This window comes from Ovis canadensis, chromosome 11, assembly GCF_042477335.2.
Source record: "Ovis canadensis isolate MfBH-ARS-UI-01 breed Bighorn chromosome 11, ARS-UI_OviCan_v2, whole genome shotgun sequence".
Classification (NCBI taxonomy): domain Eukaryota; kingdom Metazoa; phylum Chordata; class Mammalia; order Artiodactyla; family Bovidae; genus Ovis; species Ovis canadensis.
The window spans coordinates 13,517,778-13,538,539 of NC_091255.1; the positions used below are offsets into that span (position 1 = coordinate 13,517,778).

General features: G+C 45.5%; 1 protein-coding gene and 1 long non-coding RNA gene across 6 annotated transcripts in view; one reads left to right on the forward strand and one right to left on the reverse strand.

Annotated features, from left to right (window-relative positions):
- LOC138447127 (uncharacterized) overlaps positions 1-6,118 on the reverse strand; it is a 59,726-nt gene extending 53,608 nt beyond the window's left edge. For 2 of the 3 annotated variants that reach the window (XR_011259682.1, XR_011259683.1), the window contains exons 1-2: positions 5,525-5,980; positions 1,949-2,041 (exon numbers count right to left, since the gene is read on the reverse strand). This is a non-coding gene — a long non-coding RNA (uncharacterized lncRNA). Of the gene's footprint in view, positions 1-1,948; positions 2,042-5,524 lie in introns of all 3 variants that reach the window. The other variant, XR_011259681.1, reaches the window with a different exon arrangement.
- The window catches only part of TOM1L1 (target of myb1 like 1 membrane trafficking protein), a 61,514-nt gene continuing 46,459 nt past the window's right edge, over positions 5,708-20,762 (forward strand). For 2 of the 3 annotated variants that reach the window (XR_011259678.1, XM_069602522.1), the window contains exons 1-4: positions 5,708-6,024; positions 6,158-6,703; positions 9,114-9,198; positions 12,905-12,983. Coding sequence is in view for 2 of the 3 variants with exons in the window: in XM_069602522.1 (XP_069458623.1) it covers positions 6,646-6,703; positions 9,114-9,198; positions 12,905-12,983 (222 nt within the window). In the remaining variant the exon portion in view is untranslated. Of the gene's footprint in view, positions 6,025-6,103; positions 6,704-9,113; positions 9,199-12,904; positions 12,984-20,762 lie in introns of those variants that run through there. The other variant, XM_069602521.1, reaches the window with a different exon arrangement.

A 20,762-nucleotide genomic window follows, 5' to 3' on the forward strand; every position in this document is an offset into this window, starting at 1 on the left:
ACTGGACATGGAACAACAGACTGGTTCCGAATTGGGAAAGGAGTATGTCAAGGCTGTATACTGTCACCCTGCTTATTTAACTGGTATGCAGAGTACATCATGTGAAATGCCAGATTGTATGAAGCACAGCTGGAATCAAGATTGCAGGGAGAAATATCAATAACCTCAGATATGCAGATGACACCACCCTTAGGGCAGAAATTGAAGAGGAACTAAAGAACCTCTTTGTGAAAGTAAAAGAGGAGGGTGAAAAAGTTGGCTTAAAACTCATCATTCAAAAAACGAAGATCACAGCATCCAGTCCCATCACTTCATGGCAAATAGATATGGAAACAGTGAGAAACTTTATTTTCTTGGGCTCCAAAATCACTGCAGATGGTGACTGCAGCCATGAAATTAAAAGACTCTTGCTCCTTAGAAGACAAGCTATGACCAACCTAGACAGCATATTAAAAAGCAGAGACATTATTTTCCTGACAAAGGTATATTTAGTCAAAGTTATGGTTTTTCCAGTAGTCATGTATGGATGTGAGAGTTGGACTATAAAGAAAGCTGAGCACCGAAGAATTGATGCTTTTGAACTGTGGTGCTGGAGGAGGCTCTTGAGAGTTCCTTGGACTGCAAGGAGATCAAACCAGTCCATCCTAAAGGAAATCAGTTCTGAATATTCATTGGAAGGACTGGTGCTGAAGCTGAAACTCTAATACTTTCGTCATCTGATGGGAAGAACTGACTCATTGGAAAAGACCCTGATGCTGGGAAAGATTGAAAGCAAGGGGAGAAGGGGATGACAGAGGATGAGATGGCTGGATGGCATCACTGACTCAATGGACATGAGTAAACTCCCGAGAGTTGGTGATGGACAGGGAGGCTCAGTGCTGCGGTTCACAGGGTCGCAAATGGTCGAACACAGCTGAGTGACTGAACTGAGTTGAACTGAACTGAATTGGTTAGAGCAGCTGAACAACAACAGCAAGGCCTTTAAAATGCCTGGATACTAAACCTAGCAAATCAGAGGGACTAGGAGTGGGGAACATACCATACTTCTAAACAAAGAAAGAGTACAGTGTTGTGAGCTCCAAGAAAGAAATCTGTAAGACAGGAAAGGAGGGCTCAGTTCTCTTGGTCAGGAAAAGTTTCATGGAGAAGGGACAAGGAGAAGGAATCCTGAGGGAAACGGATAAAGAGGAAGAGGCAGGCTACAGAACTGTGGGAATGCTAACAGGTTTAGCAGGTAGGGAGGAAGATGGAACCAGATGAACCTCATGAGAAGTAGCAGCCAGAAAAAGGAGGATATGACAGGGAGGTGCCCTGAAAGGTGAGGGGGGAAGAAGGGTGGCTGGGATGGCATTGCATAGCAGAGAGGGCAAAGAGGATGTGACTGTTAACTGGCTCAGATCTGATGTTCAGATAGCTATGGAAATGACCATCAAATGGCAGTCCATACTGGGACAGCTAGGGAGGAGAGTGGAGGAGGTGTTTGGAACTGAACCCATTAGATAAAAAGAAGGATAAAGGGCAGTCTAAGGAAAATACTGTGGGGAGGGTTGGGGAAACACAACTTTTAATTTAAATATTAAAACAGAGAAGAGGTGTCTGTAGCAGAAGAGTTTGGGACTCAGGGGAAGGCTATTGTGTTACAGTCTCCTAGCTGGAGCAGAATGGCCTGGGGCTGGTCACTTCCCTTCTCTGGCTGTCCATGTTTTCATCTATAAGATGGTGGGGTAGGGATTATGTGATTTATAAGGGCATGTCCAGCTCTGACAACCTAAAAACGTTAGTGGTAAGAACAGAGTCAATCGAGAGGGTGAAAAAGACTCTTAACTGCCTAAAACCTAATGATGGATCAGCGTTGTTTCCAGACGTGTATTTGCCATGATTGGTCACATCATTCTCCAGGTACCACTGCCTAGAGTCCATCTTTTAAAAAGTAAATGGTACTACCTACCATCTAGGCTTTATCCATGACAGTACATAAAATAAAGTTTCCACTTTTGGAATCAGAGTCCTTTACTAGCGAGGTGACTGTGGTTTTTCTAGTCTGTAAAACAGAGTAATAATAGTAATGATTTCATAGAGTTACTATGGAATTAAATGAGAGAATGTGTGTAAGGTACTGAGAGCATGTATGCGTGCTCAGTTGCTCAGTCATGTCCAATTCTTTGCAACTCCTTGGACTGCAGCCCACCAGGCTCCTTTGTCCATGGAATTTTCCAGGCAAGAATACTGAAGTGGGTTGCCATTTCCTTCTCTAGGAGATCTTCCTGACCCAGGGAACAAATCTGCATCTCCTGCATTGGCAGCTGGCACCTAGAATATTGTTCTAGTACAGATACTATAGCTCAGTTGGTAAAGAATCCACCTGCAATGCAGGAGACCTTGGTTCAATTCCTGGGTGGGGAAGATCCACTGGAGAAGGGATAGGTTACCCACTCCAGTATTCTTGGGCTCTCCTTGTGGCTTTGCTGGTAAAGAATCCACCTGTAATGTGGGTTTGATCCCTGGGTTGGGGAGATTCCCTGGAGAAGGGAAAGGCTACCCAACTCCAGTATTCTGGCCTGGAGAATTCCATGGACTGTATAGTCGATAGGGTTGCAAAGAGTCAGAGATGACTGAGCGACTTGCACTTTTTCACAGATAATATTAGCATGCTTGAACAAGTATAGAAACAACAGCAGGACCCTGCAGCAGCCAAGTATATGACGACTCCTATTCCTATCTTCTTTACGAGGTCTCCCTTTGAACCAAACAGATCCTTTAAAATAAAATAAATGAGACATATTCAACGAGCAGATTCATGTAGTAACAAAAATACAGGCTTTAGAATTAAGCAGCCATGACTCAAACTAAGGTCAAGCTATCTATTTATTTTTTTAGTCTCAGATTACATATTTGTAAAAATGAAGTGTATACCTGCCTTCAGGCTTAGGAAGACTACAATAAAATAGATTGCCAGTTCCAGGCATTTAAGTGTATTTAAAGTAAAGATTATTTTCTTTGCTTCTACCTAGCATTATGACTTGTGTTTAGAAAGTTTCCTTAAAATTGAAGTTGCGGTGAGATTTTGCTCCTGGTACCCAGAAATTTTATCCTTGTTTCTTTCTGGGAGTCTGTCTCTCCTCTGACCTTGACTTAGCTGTGAATTCTATCCTACTCTCAGACCATATTAACATCGACAGGGTTGATTTTCACCCCTGGGGACTTGGGGGATCATAGAGAAAGTGGCAGAACACAGAAAGAAGGCTGCAACCATCACAACACCCTCCAGGGGCAGCGGAGGAGGTAAAAGCTTCAGGTAGTGACCTTGGAGAGACAACAGTGAATGGTGGCTTGAAGCGAGATCTTAGTTCCCTGCCCAGGAACTGAACCTGGGTAGCCCAGATGAGGAGAAAGCAATGGCAACCCACTCCAGTACTCTTGGCTGGAAAATCCCATGGACGGAGGAGCCTGGTAGGCTGCCTTCTATGGGGTCGCACAGAGTCGGACGCGACTGAAGTGACTTAGCAGCAGCAGCAGCAGCAGCAGCCCAGATGAAAACCAGGAATCCTACCCACTAGATCATCAAGGCTAGAAGCAAATTTTCCCTGGCTCTTGCCCCATTGAAAAACGCATTTTTCAAGGACACAAAAACTGTAAAAACAGGTACAAAGTTTATTATTAGAGACACACACAATTGGGAGAGCACACAGAGAAAGTTTGTTTAATGAAGACAGAAGCAAGGCAAAGATTCACACCTGGAGAGCAAGGGTGTGGATGTCTTAATGAGGAGGAGCACAATAAAGAGGCAGTTAAGTCACTTGTGGAAGGCAGTTCTTCTGCATCTTTGTTTACCTTTGGTCATTTATCTTGCTTCTTTTTCCACACCTGACCTGCCCTAGGACCCTTCCCACAAGCCTGTGCAACATTTTTCCAAGATGAATCCCAGCCCAGAGGCCTACTTGGGGGGATGGGTCTTGGCATCACATATTATGGGATAGTGCCCCCTCCTTTTGATCCCTAAGGAGCCTTTCTGCACTTGTGCAGTGTCTCCCTTGCCCCAACGATGGGAGCTCTTGATCTTCTACTCAGCAGGGTTTAGTCCCTCTTTGTCCCTGCCATAGCCATTATCTTAAAGTGTCCACAGGGGACAAAGCCTAGCTACTTAGCTTGTTTCTGTTGTTATATATAGTTAAGCATATAAATCAAATACATATTTTGATATATTTCAAGTAAACATAATATTTATATTTCAAATCAAATATAGATTATATATATATATATCTTCGTAGCTGTGCAGGCTTTTTTCTCTTTGTTCTTTTCTCTCTTTGGGGCTACTCCCTGGTGACTTAGTGATAAAGAATTGGCTAGCAACGCAGGAGACCCAGGTTCGATCCCTGGGTTGGGAGGAGCCTCTGGAGGAGGGCATGGCAATCCACTACAGTACTCTCGCCTGAAGAATTCCATGCACAGAGGAGCATGGCGGGCTACAGTCCATAGGGTTGCACAGAGCCGGACACGACTGAAGCGACTACGCAGCAGCTGCAGCAGCAGGGGCTTCCCTCTAGTTGAGATGTGCGGGCTTCTTGTTTTGCCAAGCATGGGCACTAGGGCTCATGGGCTTCAGTAGTTCTGGCATGTGGGCTTAGAGGTTGCAGCTCTGACACTGGAGCACAGGCTCAATACTTGTGGTGCATGGACTTAGTTGCTATGCAGCATGTGGGAATCTTCTGGGATCAGGGATTGAACCCCTGTCTCCTGCATTAGTGGTGGATTCTTTATCAAGCCACCAAAGAAGCCCTGTTATTTCCATTTTGAAGCGCAAACAGAACGCAGTTGTAAATATCTAGCCTTGATCCCACGTGCCTTCTTCCTCAGAAAATGTTAACAGGAGGCCAGTGGTAAACGCCTAGCCTGGCGTCCTTCTATCTCCTGCCTCAGTAGTAACCATCAACCTGGTTCTGTTTACCCAGCCATAATGTCCTGAATGTACTCCTTGGTGCCTCAATCCCATAGCACAAGGAAATTAAAAAAAAAAAAAATCTCTTGCATGAGAAATAGCAGTTATGTTAAAAATCTGCTTGTTGATTCCTTCCTTGTTCTCATGCCCTGATGGAAGGCCATGACATCAACAGCAGCCTAACTTGAAACTGACTTTCTCTTTAAGGTTGCTTGATTGTAGGGTTCAGAGAGTGAAATGCTTTGTACACTGTATAATATGAAAGAGATTAGGTTGGTGACGTCACAAGAGGTTTTCAACAGTGTCAGCAGAAGCTGTAGTGACTAAGGAACTGATAAGTAGCACCATATAAAGGAGTTCCCCTGGATATGCATGTGGAGAGTATTAGTCACAGGTAGGAGACATTTACAACAAAAATGTTTCACTCTAGATCTTAGAATCCCAAGTATTAGCTCGCAAGGGTCAAGTAAAATCAGAAATAAATAAGAGCAAAACACCCAAGTGAGTTAGCCCCTTGGTGCACACTGGGATTGGTTTTGATTTATGTGCTTACATATACGACTAGGAACATAAGACAGATCTCCTCACCATTTCCAGGACCAAAGAAGGGTTCGTAGAGTTGGGCCCAAGCGGACCGCAGGAAGTGAGACCTGGAAGTGCAGGGAGCCCGTGTGGTGCTAACTGCCATCACCTTGGAGACACCCAGCCCCCAGCAGAGTGGCGTCACGGGAGACTGTCGCAGCAGCCAATCAGATGTTCATCGAATGCCCCAGAAGAGGGAAAGGGCAACCGGGAAGCGGTTGAAGAGCTCAAGCTCGGATTTACATTCCAAAGCAGTTCTACGGCCGAACGGTCTGCACGGGCAGAAGGAAAGCCCTTTCCTTTCCTCAGCTTCGCGGCAGGACAGTTCCCAGGAGGAGCCCGGAGCTCGCTTGGCGGCGCCACGCGGTCCCTCAGGAAACGGGGGCAAGACGACGGCCAGCGCCTGGTTTGAAGCCAGTCCGCCCTCCTGACCCTCACTTGCAGCCTAAGGGCGAGGGACACGCCTTCGCTCCCGGATCTCGGGCCGGGTCAATCAGCGGGGCGGGGTAAATATTTCCAGGCACTCGATTCCCTCAGTGGCTAAACATTTGTTCTGTGAGTGCCAGACGCTGACCTGGGCGGGTTACGTGGCTAATGTTCACCGTGGCCTGTGTAACTCCGCGTTTCCTTCTCTACAAGGGGGCGCAAGAGGCGCCGAGAAGTGCAGCGCCCCGCCCCGAGAGCAGCAGGATCCGCGCTCGGGCCCCAGCGGCGGCCCCCGGGCCGTGAGGCCTGTCCCCCGGAGCGGCACGTGCGCGCGCAGCCGACCCGTCGGGGGACCCCACCAGCCCCGCCCCCTCCAGGACCCCGCCCCGCCCCCTCCAGGACCCCGCCCCGCCCCCTCCAGGACCCCGCCCCGCCCCCTCCAGGACCCCGCCCCGCCCCCTCCAGGACCCCGCCCCGCCCCCTCCAGGACCCCGCCCCGCCCCCTCCCGGACCCCGCCCCGCCCCCTCCAGGACCCCGCCCCTCCCGAGACCCCCGCCCCACCCCCTCTGCGCCCCGCCCCCTGGACCCCGCCCCCTGGGGACCCCGCCCCACCCGGCGCCCCGCAGCGGCCGAGGGAGGAGCCGGGGCCGTGCGGGAGGAGTCGCGGGCGGCGGAGGCCGGGCGGGCTCGCAGCACGGCCATGGCGTTCGGCAGGAGTCACCGGGACCCGTACGCGAACTCCCTGGGCCAGCTGATAGGTAAGGGGGGCCCCGAGCCCCGACTCCGTTCCCCGCCGCACGGGACCGCGTGGGTCCCGGCTCGAGGAGCTCCCCGCTTCTCCGCAACTTTCCCAGGCCCGCGCCCGCCGGTGCGGCGATACCCCTGTCGCGTTCCGTCTCTCTCGAAGCCGGGCTCCGCACTGTTCCCCAGCGCCTTCCAGCGCGGTGGGCGTGGGAGCGGACAGGTGGTCCGGGGGTCGGGGGCGGCGGGCCTGGCCCTCCGCAGCGGTGCCGCCCTCTGGGGCCGGGCGAGCCTCTCCGAGAGCGAGCCAAGGGTTGTGCCCGCTCTGCGAGGGGAAGGTTCCAGGAGGGTGAGTGCAGTGACTTCGCCGGCACAGGCAGGTGTCCAGACGCGTGCTCGCGATTCCAGGCCTTTACAGCCCGAGCTTCTTTTTCGGGAGGAACAAAGAGAAGGGACGTGCTGAGCACAGGAGCGAAGGGAGGGGAGCCAGGCTCTCTCTCGGGGACAACAGAGGCCTCTGCGGGCCACCGAGGGCCACGCAGGTGTCTCCCCGACTCCTTTGGCTCTTCTGTGGGCGCGCCCCCGTCGACGTACGCGGAAGCCTGACCCGGGCCCGGGGCTGCTCACCGACGCGGCTCCGTGCCTTCCTCCGGAAGCGAGTGTGGCACCCGTGCCCGGAGGTGCCAAGCAGAGCGTGAGCATGTCGGCGAATTTAGTGGGACGAAGAAATCAGGAGAGCCTGGTAGTTATAACAAGGAGGCTGATTTGGAGAGTTTAGCCTGCAGCTTAGTTAACTGCTCTTTAAAAAGTACACGTCAGCCAACCTGAAGCTTGGTTCCCACAACTTTATGAGATAGTGAGTGTAACTTCCATTAAGGAGGAAATGCTTTCCAAACTGTTGCTGGCTTTTTCTCTGTCGGGTGTTAAAATAAACTCTGACCAGAAATGGAGTCGGACTGCATCTTCATAATCTGATTTATTCTTTGGTGGTATGCACATTTACTGACTGCCAACTGTATGCCTGGACCTGAAGCAGGCACAGGCAAGACCTGGTCTCAGCCATCAAGGTATGGGGATGATGCACACATATATAGGGAAGTGATTATAGTACAGTACCTTTGCAATAGAAGAGAAATGTAAAACACCCAAAACTTATGAAAAGGGAGAACTTAACTCTGCCATGGCTTTTGAAGGATGAGTTTGAACGATTTCTAGGAAGATGGGAAGGTGGGAGGAAGGAGCATGGAATGGGGAGCAAAGAAACTGGCTGAAAGAACCTTGTGACTAAACACAAGGTTGGTAAGCTTTGTCCATTTTGAATGCCAAATGCAGATAGTGCTTCTCCTTGGTGGGGAGCAGGCTCAGCTTTGCAGTTCCACCAGCCAAACCTTTATCCTCTTCTTAATCCTTTCAATTAATTTTTGCTCCTTTCCCTGTTGGTCCTCATGTTTTCACGCTCAGGAATATTCTTTCCTTTTAGGAAAGATGTTAAGATCACTCAGGTTGAGTGTTCTGTGATCCTCTTTGCAGGTGGCATTCTGTATTCTTAAGGAGGCTGTCTGGACAGGGAAAAACTATTTGTTTAATGATGGGGTTCCAGGTACAGGAGGCTTCAAGTATGTCTGGTGCAGCGCTGGTTAATACAGGTGCTGGCAAGTACACAGACAGTTTGAGTAGCTCTCTCTTTTTCTCAACACCACTCGACCAAGGAGAATAGGTGACTTTTAAAAAAGCAAACAAAAACAACCTAGATTTGATGCTAGTTCTGTCTTGTACTGACTGTGTAGCCTTGGGTAATTTCCTTAACCTTCTTGAACTTCTATGTCATCATCTCTGACAGTGGGTTAAATGAAATTGCGTAAGATAAAATACTTAGCAGTATGCACTTCACCTTGTAGGTAGCTGTCCTTCTCGGAAAGACAGGCAGGCAGATGGAGATTTAGGTGGGCTGTTCTAGCCCTGAAGCCTTTATTAATAGGTCATTTATTACTGTGGCAACAGCAGCACTCTGAACCTGGATCTTGACTGATTCTTGAATTACTGGGAATTGTGCAAAAAAAAAAAAAAAAAATCTGTCTGCCTTTTGGTGATGTAAACTTAATGGTGCTTGCTAGGGAACCCCAGGCAGATTGTTTCTGGAAAACCAGACATGTTTGGGGCTTCTCTGGTGCTTTAGACAGTAAAGAATCTGCCTGCAATACAGGAGTCCCAGGTTCAATCCCTGGGTTGGGAAGATACCTTGGAGAAAGGAATGGCAGCTCACTCCAGTATTCTTGCCTGGAGAACTGCACGAACAGAGGAGCCTGGCAGGCTATAGTCCATGGGGTCACAAACAGTCGGCCGTCACTAAGTGACTGACTTTCACTTTTTTTTGAGACGTGTTTTATACTGTTGTAGCTCAGACTCAACCTAACTTTTTCTTTGCAGAAAAGGCTACGTTTGCTGGAATGCAGACGGAAGACTGGGGCCAGTTCATGCACATCTGTGACATAATTAACACCACCCACGATGGGTGAGTTCAGAGTGTGGTTCGTGTGTTTGTCTCATAAGAAGCGTCAGAACTATAGTGTGTTTTCTCCTGCAAACTTGAGTTTTCTCTTACAGACTTTGGTTTTCTTGTTGAAATAGTGTTTCCATCACCTTTTAAGCACCCACTGCCTTTTGTAAGACATGCCAGGTTGAAATATTAGGACAGCTGTTTTTTTCAGCATGTGGAATATCTGAGAATCCATTATAATTTTTTTCTTTGCCTTTTCCGTAATAATTTCAAATTTTGTCTCTGTGAGGCTCAAATCCCTTATTCTTTAAGGAGAGGGGGAGATATTGTTTCCTTCATTAGGAATTCTTCTTGCTCTGATTGCCAATATTTTATGTTATTGTAACTGAAAAATATTATGAAGAAGCTAGTGGACTCCTGATAGTGAACTGTCTCTGAGCAGTTGGCATTATCAACCAGGAAATAATATAGAAGTTGTTTTCCTCTGCCTGTCACAAGACAATTTTTTTCTTCTGAATGCCAACTCATCCATGTTTACGCTGAGTTCTTAAACAATATGGTATCTTTTGTTACACTTCTTAAACTTTAAGAAGTTGAAATTTAAAGAACAAAATCATTAAGGCTATTTTGTGACTTATTCTGAATTATAACTTGTTGTAAGGGGTACAGTTCTCTTGATTTTCATACACATTTAAAGTCAGCATGAATAGCTAAAGAGATTATCTTAGTTTATGTTGATGAATGCAGAGTTCCAAATAACAGCAAGGCGACATAAAGACTTCCTCAGTGATCAGTGCAAAGAAATAGAGGAAAACAATAGAATGGGAAAGACTAGAGATCTCATCAAGAAAATTAGAGATAAAAAGGGAACTTTTCATGCAAAGATGGGTACAAAAAAGGACAGAAATGGTGTGGACTTAACAGAAGCAGAAGAGGCGGCAAGATACACAGAAGAACTATGCAAAAAAATCTTCATGACCCAGATAATCACAAGGGTGTGATCACTCACCTAGAGCCAGACATCCTGGAATGTGAAGTCAAGTGGGCCTTAGGAGGCATCACTATGAACAAAACTAGTAGAGGGGATGGCATTCCAGTTGAGCTATTTCAAATCCTAAAATATGCTGTGAAAGTGCTGCACTCAGTATGCCAGCAAATTGGAAAACTCAGCAATGGCCACAGGACTGGAAAAGGTCAGTTTTCATTCCAATCCCAAACAAAGGCAATGCCAAAGAATGTTCGAACTACCGCACAATTGCACTCATCTCACACGATAGCAAAGTAATGCTCAAAATTCTCCAGGCCAGACTTCAACAGTACGTGACGGTGAACTTCCAGATGTTCAAGCTGTATTTAGAAAAGGCAGAGGAACCAGAGATAAAATTACCAACATCCATCCCCTGGATCATCGAAAAAGCAAGAGAGTTCCAGAAGAACATCTACTTCTGCTTTATTGACTATGCCAAAGCCTTTGACTGTGTGGATCACAAAAAACTGTGGAAAATTCTTTAAGAAATGGGGATACCAGACCACCTGACCTGCCTCTTGGGAAACCTGTATGCAGGTCAGGAAGCAACAGTTAGAACTGGACATGGAACAACAGACTGGTTCCAAACAGAAAAAAGGAGTATGTCAAGGCTGTATATTGTCACCCTGCTTATTTAACTTATATGTAGAGCACATCATGTGAAATGCCAGGTTAGATGAAGCGCAAGCTGGAATCAAGATTGCCGGGAGAAATATCAATAACCTCAGATATGCAGATGACACCACCTTTATGACAGAAGACAAGAGGCAAGAAGAGCCTCTTGATGAAAGTGAAAGCTGAGAGTGAAAAAGTTGTCTTAAAACTCAGCATTCAGAAAACTAACATTCTATCTAAAACTAAAACTTAACATTCATGGCATCTGATCCCATCACTTCATGGGAAATAGATGGGGAAACAGTGGCAGACTATTTTTTGGGGCTCCAGAATCACTGCAGATGGTGACTGTAGCCATGAAATTAAAAGTCGCTTGTTCCTTGGAAGAAAAGCTATGACCAACCTCGACAGCATATGGACGTGAATTTGAGTAAACTCCAGGAGTTAGTGATGGACAGGGAAGGCTTGCATGCTGCAGTCCATGGGGTCGCAGAGTCGGACACAACTGAGTGACTGAACAGAACTGATGCTGATGAAGAAAACATTACAGTTAATTACTATCAATGGAAAGTGCTTAAAGTACTAACTAGTGCTTTAAAGTATTTATAATGGTTTCTCTATAGTCTTATTTCCTGCATTTGGTTCCTCTGAACCTTTTCTTCACTTATTATACTGACTTCTTCATTGATAGTGGAAAAAAGGGATCTCAATGTAAAATTATTTTACTTATTTATTTTTTCCTTTTTTATTTTTATTTATTTAGCCACATTAGGTCTTAGTTGGGGCATGTGGGATCTAGTCCTCTAACCAGGGATCAAACCTGGGCCCCTGGTTTGGGAGCTCACAGTTTTAGCCACTGGACTACCAGGGAATTCCCCCAATTTTTTTCTTTTAAAACAGTATCTTTATTTTTAAGCTTTTCCAAGAGTTTAATCTTAGATTTTATATATGATCTTTTAGAAATATATCTATTATAGGAGTTACAATTGTAAGTGTACTTAATGTTATATAATTGTATTATCATATAATAGAAATTCTACCCATGCAAACATAACAAAATTAGAAGGTAATATGCAAAAAGGATTTGTATCTTTTTTAAGTTTTGAAGTGTAATTGGCATACAATACTGTGTAAGTTTAAAATGTACAGCAAATGACTTAGATATATTACAAAACAATTTCCACAATAAGTTAGCATCACAGTTACACCTCATAAAATTACAAAAACAATTTTTTCCCGCATGATAAGAACTTTTAGTGTCTACTGTCTTAATAGCTGTCAAATATATCATATAGCAGAATTAACTACAGTCATCATGTTGTACATTACATCCACATTACTTACTTAAAACTGGTCATCTTGAAGTGAATTTGGACTGTCTACTTACACATTGTTCTTCCTTTTGTAACATAAAATTGTAGGATATCAGTTAGTCCTGGTTAGTCCTAACTCCTCCTCCTGTATCCCGCTGCCTGTAGGGTGCTTGGGGCTTTCCAGGTGGTGCTAGTGGTAAAGAATTTGCCTGCCAATGCAGGAGATGCAAGAGATGCGGGTTTGACCCTGAGTCAGGAAGATCCCCTAGAGGAGGAAATGGCATCCCACTCCAGTATTCTTGCCTAAATAATCCCATGGACAGAGGAGCCTGGAAGGCTGCAGTCCAAGGGGGTCTCAAAGAGTTGGACACAACTTAGCAACTCAACAAAAACAACAATAGGGTGTGTAGGAAATACTAATAATAAACATAGGTCACATTTTTGGAAATTCATTTCGTGTAAGGTGGTTCTGTGCATTGACATAGAGAGGGCTGTGGGTGTGAGTACATTTCACATGTAGTGCTTTCTAGGTAATGATCATCTGAATACGTTATTTGGTTTTCACAAGAAGGTAGGTGGTATTGTCTGCCTAGATGTGTGAGGAAACGGGTATAACAAGTTCAGTCATCTGCCCAGTGTCACACAGCAGAACTAAGACCCTGGGTGTCTCCTCAGCCGTCCTTTCCAGGCCGCACAGTGCTAGTCAGAGACGGACTTGCTTTCCGCAGGGCCTGCATTGATGATTTTACTGTGTTTGTTGTCGTAGGCCAAAAGATGCAGTAAAAGCTTTGAAGAAAAGGATTTCCAAAAACTACAATCATAAAGAAATCCAACTCACCTTGTCAGTAAGTACTTTAATGTTTAATTGAGACTAAAATTGCCTAAGTTATAGTCATATTTCTAATTTTGGGTCTAAAGGATACAAATACTCTGAGATAATAGGTGAGCAAAAAGTTACATACAGTATGGATTAAAATGATTCATTTACTGAGAATTACAGAATCCAGGGAGTTTTGTTGATTGTAAGAGCATTTAATTTGGTGGAAAATGAGTGTTCCTGGAAAATCATGTTTTCCTGGTTAGGAGATGAGAACTGGTAATGAACAACTTGGAGGAACTGAGCTGATCAAGAAGTCTGTGTATGTGTTACACGTGGGGAGAACTGAAGCTTGGAAAACGCCCCCCTGTTAGCTCCCTGCCTTGCTTGCACACCTCTGGAATTCTGAGGTGCTGGCAGCTCTCTAGGGTCCAGCCAAGTTCTGCTGCCTGATATAATTTGAATTAAGTTCTTTGTTGATAGAAACAATCCTGTGCATCGTGTTTCTTGATACGGGTGTGGACATTTATTTGACGTGTTTCCGTTTTCCCCCAACCTTGGCTGTGTGACCCCTACAGTTGCTGGGTGAGTTGCCAGTTTCACTTCGGTACATTTTGCAGACCCTGCCTGCTGCCTGAGAGTGAGCTGTGTGCTTTCTGATGTCTTCTGAGTGCCTTTGCTGACCTCATCCAGGCTCCTCTGCCAGCAGCATCAGACTGCCCTTAGGAGGGTTGGGCATGGTTATCTAGAGGGCTGTGGAGCAGAGCTGAGCTTTGCTCCCCTTTTCTAGCTTCAGGGGGAAAAGAACTTAGCACCTCTTGCTTACTTGGAAAAGAAATGAAGTCTTAATGATACTGTCACAGAAGAAACCCTACAAGTTAGGGTCAGAATACAGTTTTAGAGGGATTGTCTCCTCCACCTTTTTGGACCTCTCCCCTCTCCTTCACCATGGTTGCCTCCTCAGGGAGGTCACGGAGTGGAGGGAACTGGAGAGAGGAGTAAGGTGCTCCAGGGGAAATAGGAGAACAGTGGGTTGGTGATGGAAATACACCTTGGCCTGGTACTTTACCTGGTAGCTCAGCTGGTAAAGAATCTGCCTGCAAGGCAGGAAATGCGGGTTTGATTTCCAGGTCAGAAAGATCTGCTGGAGAAGGGATAGGCTACCCGCTCGAGTCTTCTTGGGCTTCCCTGGTGGCTCAGCTGGTAAAGAATCCACCTGAAATGCAGCAGACCTGGGTTCAATCCCTTTGTTGGGAAGATCCCGTGGAGAAGGGAAAGGCTACCTGCTCCAGGATTCTGGCCTGGAGAATTCCATGAGCTGAGGAGCCTGGCAGCCTGTGGTCCACTGAGTCACAAAGAGTTGGACACAACTGAGTGACATTCACTTGCACTTTGGCTGATGCTCTCAACAACCCTGTGAAGAAGTTGTTTTATTGACTCCACTTCTCAGATGAAGAAACTGATAATTGATGAGGTTAAGTGATGGTTCCTCCCCCCCCCCCCCCGCCCACCTCCAACTTTTAAGTAGCATAGGCAAGATTTCAGTGCAGGTCTCAGATTCTAAATTCCATGCCCTGGCCCCATGCCACCTTGCTTCTCTGAACAAATCATGCCCCTTGAAAGAAAGTCACAGTGTTTCGTTTGTGTCTTCAGCTTCTTTGTGGTGGAAGATTTAGGGTATTAGGTGTTGACTGACTGACTGTCCTTCAGCCCCCCTCCCCCTCCCCTAGCATCCAGTAAGGACTCAGGGAGTGATTGTGATTTGGGGTAGAAAGGTATACAGCTGTGCCCTGAAATGGAGGACGTCCCAGGGCTGCTGAAGGTTAGGAGAATTGACTGAGGAACCTAAGGGTGGAAGATAAATTTAGGCCGCTTTCCGAATTTCAGCATGCGGTGTTTCACCTTCTGACCGCTGTGGATTCTGTATGATGCCTTTGTCTCTCTCTGTGTTATAGCCAGCTTACCTGACCTTTCTGTGGTGGCTTTCTGTCCCTGGTCCATCACTTCCTCCATCCAGCTTCCTTCTCTCTGGGGATGAATCAGGACTCTCCCCTGAAGAAGATGAGCTGTTTCCGAGTGTTGTGTCTTATACCCCCATCTGTCTATGAGTCCCCACACTTTCTCTCCTGTAGGTCATCTGATCACTCAGGCCTTCCTCACAGCTTGCTGCCTGTTCCCTGTTCCACCTCTGGTAACTGTTTCATTCTCGCCTCCTGATTTCCATACCAGCATGTGAGACCAAGGAGTCTAAGACCTGTGCCAAAGTAAAGGTGAGAATCATAGGTTAGGAGCCAGAATAGCTCCTCATTGTTAGGGGTAGAGTTCATTAAGGTCCCTGCTTCTTGGACTTCTTTGAATTGGCCTTTGATTCTTGATAGCTTCATGCAGCTTTCCCTGAGTTCTTTCTTTAATGGCCCAGGCACCTCACCTCAGACTACTCACTGCACTGGAGCGGTGTGTTTAATTTTTTAGAACAGACTTTAATATAAACTTAAGCCAGACTTAATTATGAGAGAAATTAGTCACAGAAACAAATATCCAGTGTCTGTCAAAGGCAATTATTTGTTTACCAATAAACCCTTTAACAATGGATCCTCATATACTACATTTCCATTTTATCCTGGTGAAGTGATGAGAGCCTGTCAAAGTTGATTATAAATGTCCTTTGTATTATCTGTCATTTAGGTTCTCCATGGACTTGTTAGCCTTGATTAGGTCTTCGCTGGGATCTGACTAGACTCTGATTTCCTACTATCAGTTGGTGGTACGGTTTTGTCAAGAAGCCTGTTGTTTTGTCTTATTTTAAAAACCATTTAGTTATCAGGCTTTATAACTCTTGCTATCAAGAGATAGGAATACCAGACCACCTTACCTGCCTCTTGAGAAATCTGCATACAGGTCAAGAAGCAACAGTTAGAACTGGACATGGAATAACAGACTGATTCCAAATCCGGAAAGGAGCACATCAAGGCTCTATATTGTCACCCTGCTTATTTAACTTATATGAAGAGTACATCATGAGAAACACTGGGCTGGATGAAGCACAAGCTGGAATCAAGATTGCAGGGAAAAATATCAATAACCTCAGATACGCAGATGATATCACCCTTATGGCAGAAAGCGAAGAGCAACTACAGAGCCTCTTGATGAAAGTGAGAGAAGAGTGAAAAAGCTGGCTTGAAACTCAACATTCAGAAAATGAAGATCATGGCATCCAGTTCCATCACTCCATGACAAATAGATGGGGAAACAGTGGAAACAGTGACAGACTTTATTTTCTTGGGCTCCAAAATCACTGCAGATGGTGATTGCAGCCATGAAATGAAAAAATGTTTGCTCTTGGAAGGAAAGCTGTGACCAACCTAGACAGCATATTAAAAAGCAGAGACATTACTTTGCCAGCAAATGTCCATCTAGTCAAGGCTATGGTTTTTCCAGTAGTCATGTATGGATGTGAGAGTTGGACTATGAAGAAAGCTGAGCGCCGAAGAATTGATGCTTTTGAACTGTGGTGTTGGAGGAGACTCTTGAGAGTCCCTTAGACTGCAAGGAGATCCTACCAGTCAATCTGAAAGGAGATCAGTCCTGAATATTCATTGGATGGACTGATGGCTGAAGCTGAAACTCCAATACTTTGGCCACCTGATGCAAAGAACTGACTCATTTGAAAAGACCCTGATGCTGGGAAAGATTGAGGGCAGGAAGAGAAGGGGACGACAGAGGATGAGATGGTTAGATGGCATCACTGACTCAATGGACATGGGTTTGGGTGGACTCCGGGAGTTGGTGATGGACAGGGAGGCCTGGCGTGCTGTGGTTCATGGGGTCCCAAAGAGTCGGACATGACTGAGCAACTGAACTAAACTGAACTGATAACTCTTTTTTTTTTTGTATACATATATCCCCTCCCTTTTGAAACTCACTCCCATCTCCCTCCCCATCCCATCCCTCTAGGTTGATACAGAGCCCCTGTTTGAGTTTCCTGAGCCATACAGCAAATTCCCGTTGGCTATCTGTCTTGCATATGGTAATGTCAGTTTCCATGTTACTCTTTCCATACATCTCACCCTCTCCCCATGTCCATAAGTCTATTCTCTATGTCTGTTTCTCCATTGCTGCCCTGTAAATAAATTCTTCAGTGCCATTTTTTCTAGATTCCGTATATATGTGTTAGAATATGGTATTTATCTTTCTCTTTCTGACTCACTTCAGTCTGTATAATAGGTTTTAGGTTCATCCACCTCATTAGAGCAGACTCAAATGTGTTCCTTTTTATGGCTGAGTAGTATTCCATTGTGTATATGTATCACAACTTCCTTATCCATTCCTTTGTCTATAGATATCTAGGTTGACCTGAACTGATAACTCTTAGCCAGAGTCTAGTCTTTACTTGAATGAGTCAGTTATGATAAGTCTCAGCAAGATACTATTATTGTGAAGAGGAAAGTGGTTGAATAGGTTCCTGGGAATCAGTTAATTAGTTGAAGCACCCCCTAGGTGGTGAGTTACGGGGACTTCAGAATTAGTGTAAAGTGTCTTCATTCCTCTAGAAACTTACAAAGTAAGCTCATCCCCTTGGTGGCCTTACCTTGGTATGGTTTTCAGCTCTGGATGACCCCAAAGCCTGGGTTACTATGCTTAGTTTAGAAATTTACCGTGAGAATGAAACTACCACGGAGCTTTTTTTCATAACATTTTTGAAAGGAATACTTATCTTGGCTTGTCAATATTTTCTTTCTTGATGGGAAATTATCTGTGTGAGCAGACAATCACAGTACTTACCATTTATTAAGATCGTGCTATGTGTCAGGCTCTTCATATACACCACTTTTCACTTAAGCCTTACAGCAGGTCTCTGGAGGAAGGTAGGCTCATTCTGCAGTTGATGATGCTGAGGCTTAGTCGGGATAAGTGATTTGCCCAACCACATGCAAAGGGACAACTGTGAAGCCTCAGATCAGCATACTCCGCAGTCTCAGTTGTTGCCTCCTCCTGGGTTCCCTCCTCCACCTCAGATGATGGTTTCTTGGTTCATAGGTTATGCGTGCTCAGTCGCTCAGTCGTGTCCAGCTCTTTGCAGCCCCGTGGACTGTAGCCCACCAGGCTCCTCTCTCCATGGAGTTTTCCAGGCAAGAATATTGGACTGGGTTGCCATTTCCTCCTTTAGGGTAATCTTCCCAACCCAGGAATCAAACCCACCTCTGTTGCATCTCCTGCGTCTCTGCACTGGCAGGTGAATTCTTTACCACTGTGCCACCTGGGGAGCTCCACGTTCATAGGTTATGTGAACACATAAATTACACCAAAGCCCAATTCTAAAATGTGTAGAAACAAGGTATTTGATTTTTCCAATTCACCACTCTTAAGTTTTATTGTTTAGCTAAGTGGGCTGGGGTGTGGCAGGTACTGTGACATGAAGGAGGAGGTGATAGCATAGAAGTAATTGGTCCTGACACTGTAGATTCCAATGGGAAAACACAAAGGGCATGGTTTATGATCTCCAGATGTTAACATTCTCAGCATTTCATATTGACTCTTTGATTTTTATAGGTAACCTCCTGGGAATGTTACCCATTAACATAACATCTTGATACTTCCAACAGTAAAAAGTGGTTTGTGAAATATTTAGCATTTCTTTCACTATTATGGAAGATGAGACTTAGAGGCAAAGTATTTTGCCTAAGACTGCTCAACTGGTTACATGAAGTATTTCTATAAATTCCCAGTAAACTAGAGGCACCTGATAAAAACTCATCATAATAGCATATCAAGCAGAAAGTCATTTGTTACGCGACTTGTCTTTCTCGAAACAACTGGTATTAAAATAGATTCATCTTAATGTGTTTTGGATTCTGGTTTTATTTTCCTTTGGTTACAGGTTCTCCCTGTGTTTCACCTGCTGCATGTGCTCAGCTTCCATATTTTATAGTTGCCTTTTTAGCAGCGATGCCCTTATAACTATAGCTTTCGTATCTTCTATTTGTATTGCCATTAAAGTGACACAGTACAGAGCATGGTGTAAGATCAGTTTTCAGGACTCCTTTTCTGCAGAGCTCATACCTGTCCTGGTCATTTTATGGTCTTTGTGACCTCTGGGAAGGTGGTAGCATGGACACTAGAGATTTCATTGTGTGTTTAGATCACTTTCAGAAATCTGCTTTCTGCATGCAGTCCTTCCGTACAGCTCATTCTTTCTTAGCCTGACTTCTGTTCATGTTGCTGTATTGAAAATCTTTTTTTCAAGATGAATGATGACTCCACTAATCAACAAACCTGCCTGAGTTTTTCTCACTCCATATTCCTAGCTGTTTGACACTCCATCGTCCTGAAAATCCTGCCCACTTTTGACTTTATGAGCATCATGTTCTGTTTATTTTATGCCTCAGTTTCCGTTGGTTGCTCTTGGGCTGCCTTTCTCGATCCTCCTTCTGGCCTCCCAGTTGAATCCCGCTGTGCCTCCTGCTCTCTGTTCATGCGAGGCAGCCCCAGGTACTCCCTGTGGGCTTAAGTCTCTCCTGAACTGTATCTGCGCATGTACAGCTCTCAGCCAGAAATCTCCACTTGAATGTCTCTGCCCTTTTGTCTTAGTCATCTTGAGCTGCTCTAACAAGGTACCATTGATTGGGTGGCTTAAGCAATAAACTTTTCTATTTCTCCAGTCCATGAGGCTCTGAAGTCCAAGGTCAGGGTGCTGGCAGGTTCAGTGTCTGAGGAGGGCCCGCCCTCTGGCTTGTCGATGGCTGTCTTCTCGTTGTATCGTTGTGTAGCCAAGGAGAGACCTTTCTTATCCCTCCTTTCTGAGAAAGGCAGGAGAGAAAAGGGCTGACAGAGGACAAAATGGTTGGATGGCATCACCGACTCAATGGACATGAGTTTGAGCAAACTCTGGGAGATTGTGGACAGGGAGGCCTGGCGTGCTGCACTCCACGGGGTCACGAAGAGTTGGACATGACTTAGCGACTGAACAACAACAATCTCGTTCATGAAGACTCCAGCCTCATGACCTAATTTCCTCCAAATACCATCATGTTAGGGATTAGGAGGTTCACCATAGGAATTGGGAGGGACACAGACATTCAGTCTGCAGCACTTATAAACTCAAAATATGTAAGTTTCAACCCATCATTTTGACCTTAGGCCAGTCATACTATCCCATCCACTTCCAGATTTCCATCCAAAGTGCTATCAGTCTCATGCAGAGTAACAGTCATTCAACTTTCAGCCTTTCCCTGTCAGCAGATAACCTAGTTGTTGGGAGTCCTTCCTCCAGAATTCTCATGTCTTCCCCTTCCTTGCACCCTCACCATCCTAGTTTAAGCCTGTCTGCATCAGGCTCTACTAGGGGGTCATTGCTGGATCTCTCCATCATTTCAGGGTCTCTGCCCTCCAGTTGCTTTGGTAGGGTGCTGCACCAACCTTCTCTCAAGTTGAGAATGGAGGTGTGATGGTGACAAGCTGAGGACCCTCCAGTGGCTTCCTGGTGCCTTCTCAATAACGTCCAGATTCTTTACATTGCCGCACAACTTTCTGCACAGTCTGGATGATGCCCCTCCAGACTTTATCCATTCAGTTCCCCAGGGTCTTCAGTTTGCCGATATAAAGAAGCCTCTACAAACCAGAAAACTTGTTTTCCTTCTCACAGCTCATACAGTTCATCACCTGTACATAAATTTTTTTATGATTTGCCTGTCTAGACTGTTGCTTTATATGCATTTATCCTTTTCTTGACCATTTTCCAAAGGCTAGCTTAGGACCACCTTTTTGAACTTATGTACACGTGTGGCAGATTCATGTTGATGTATGGAAG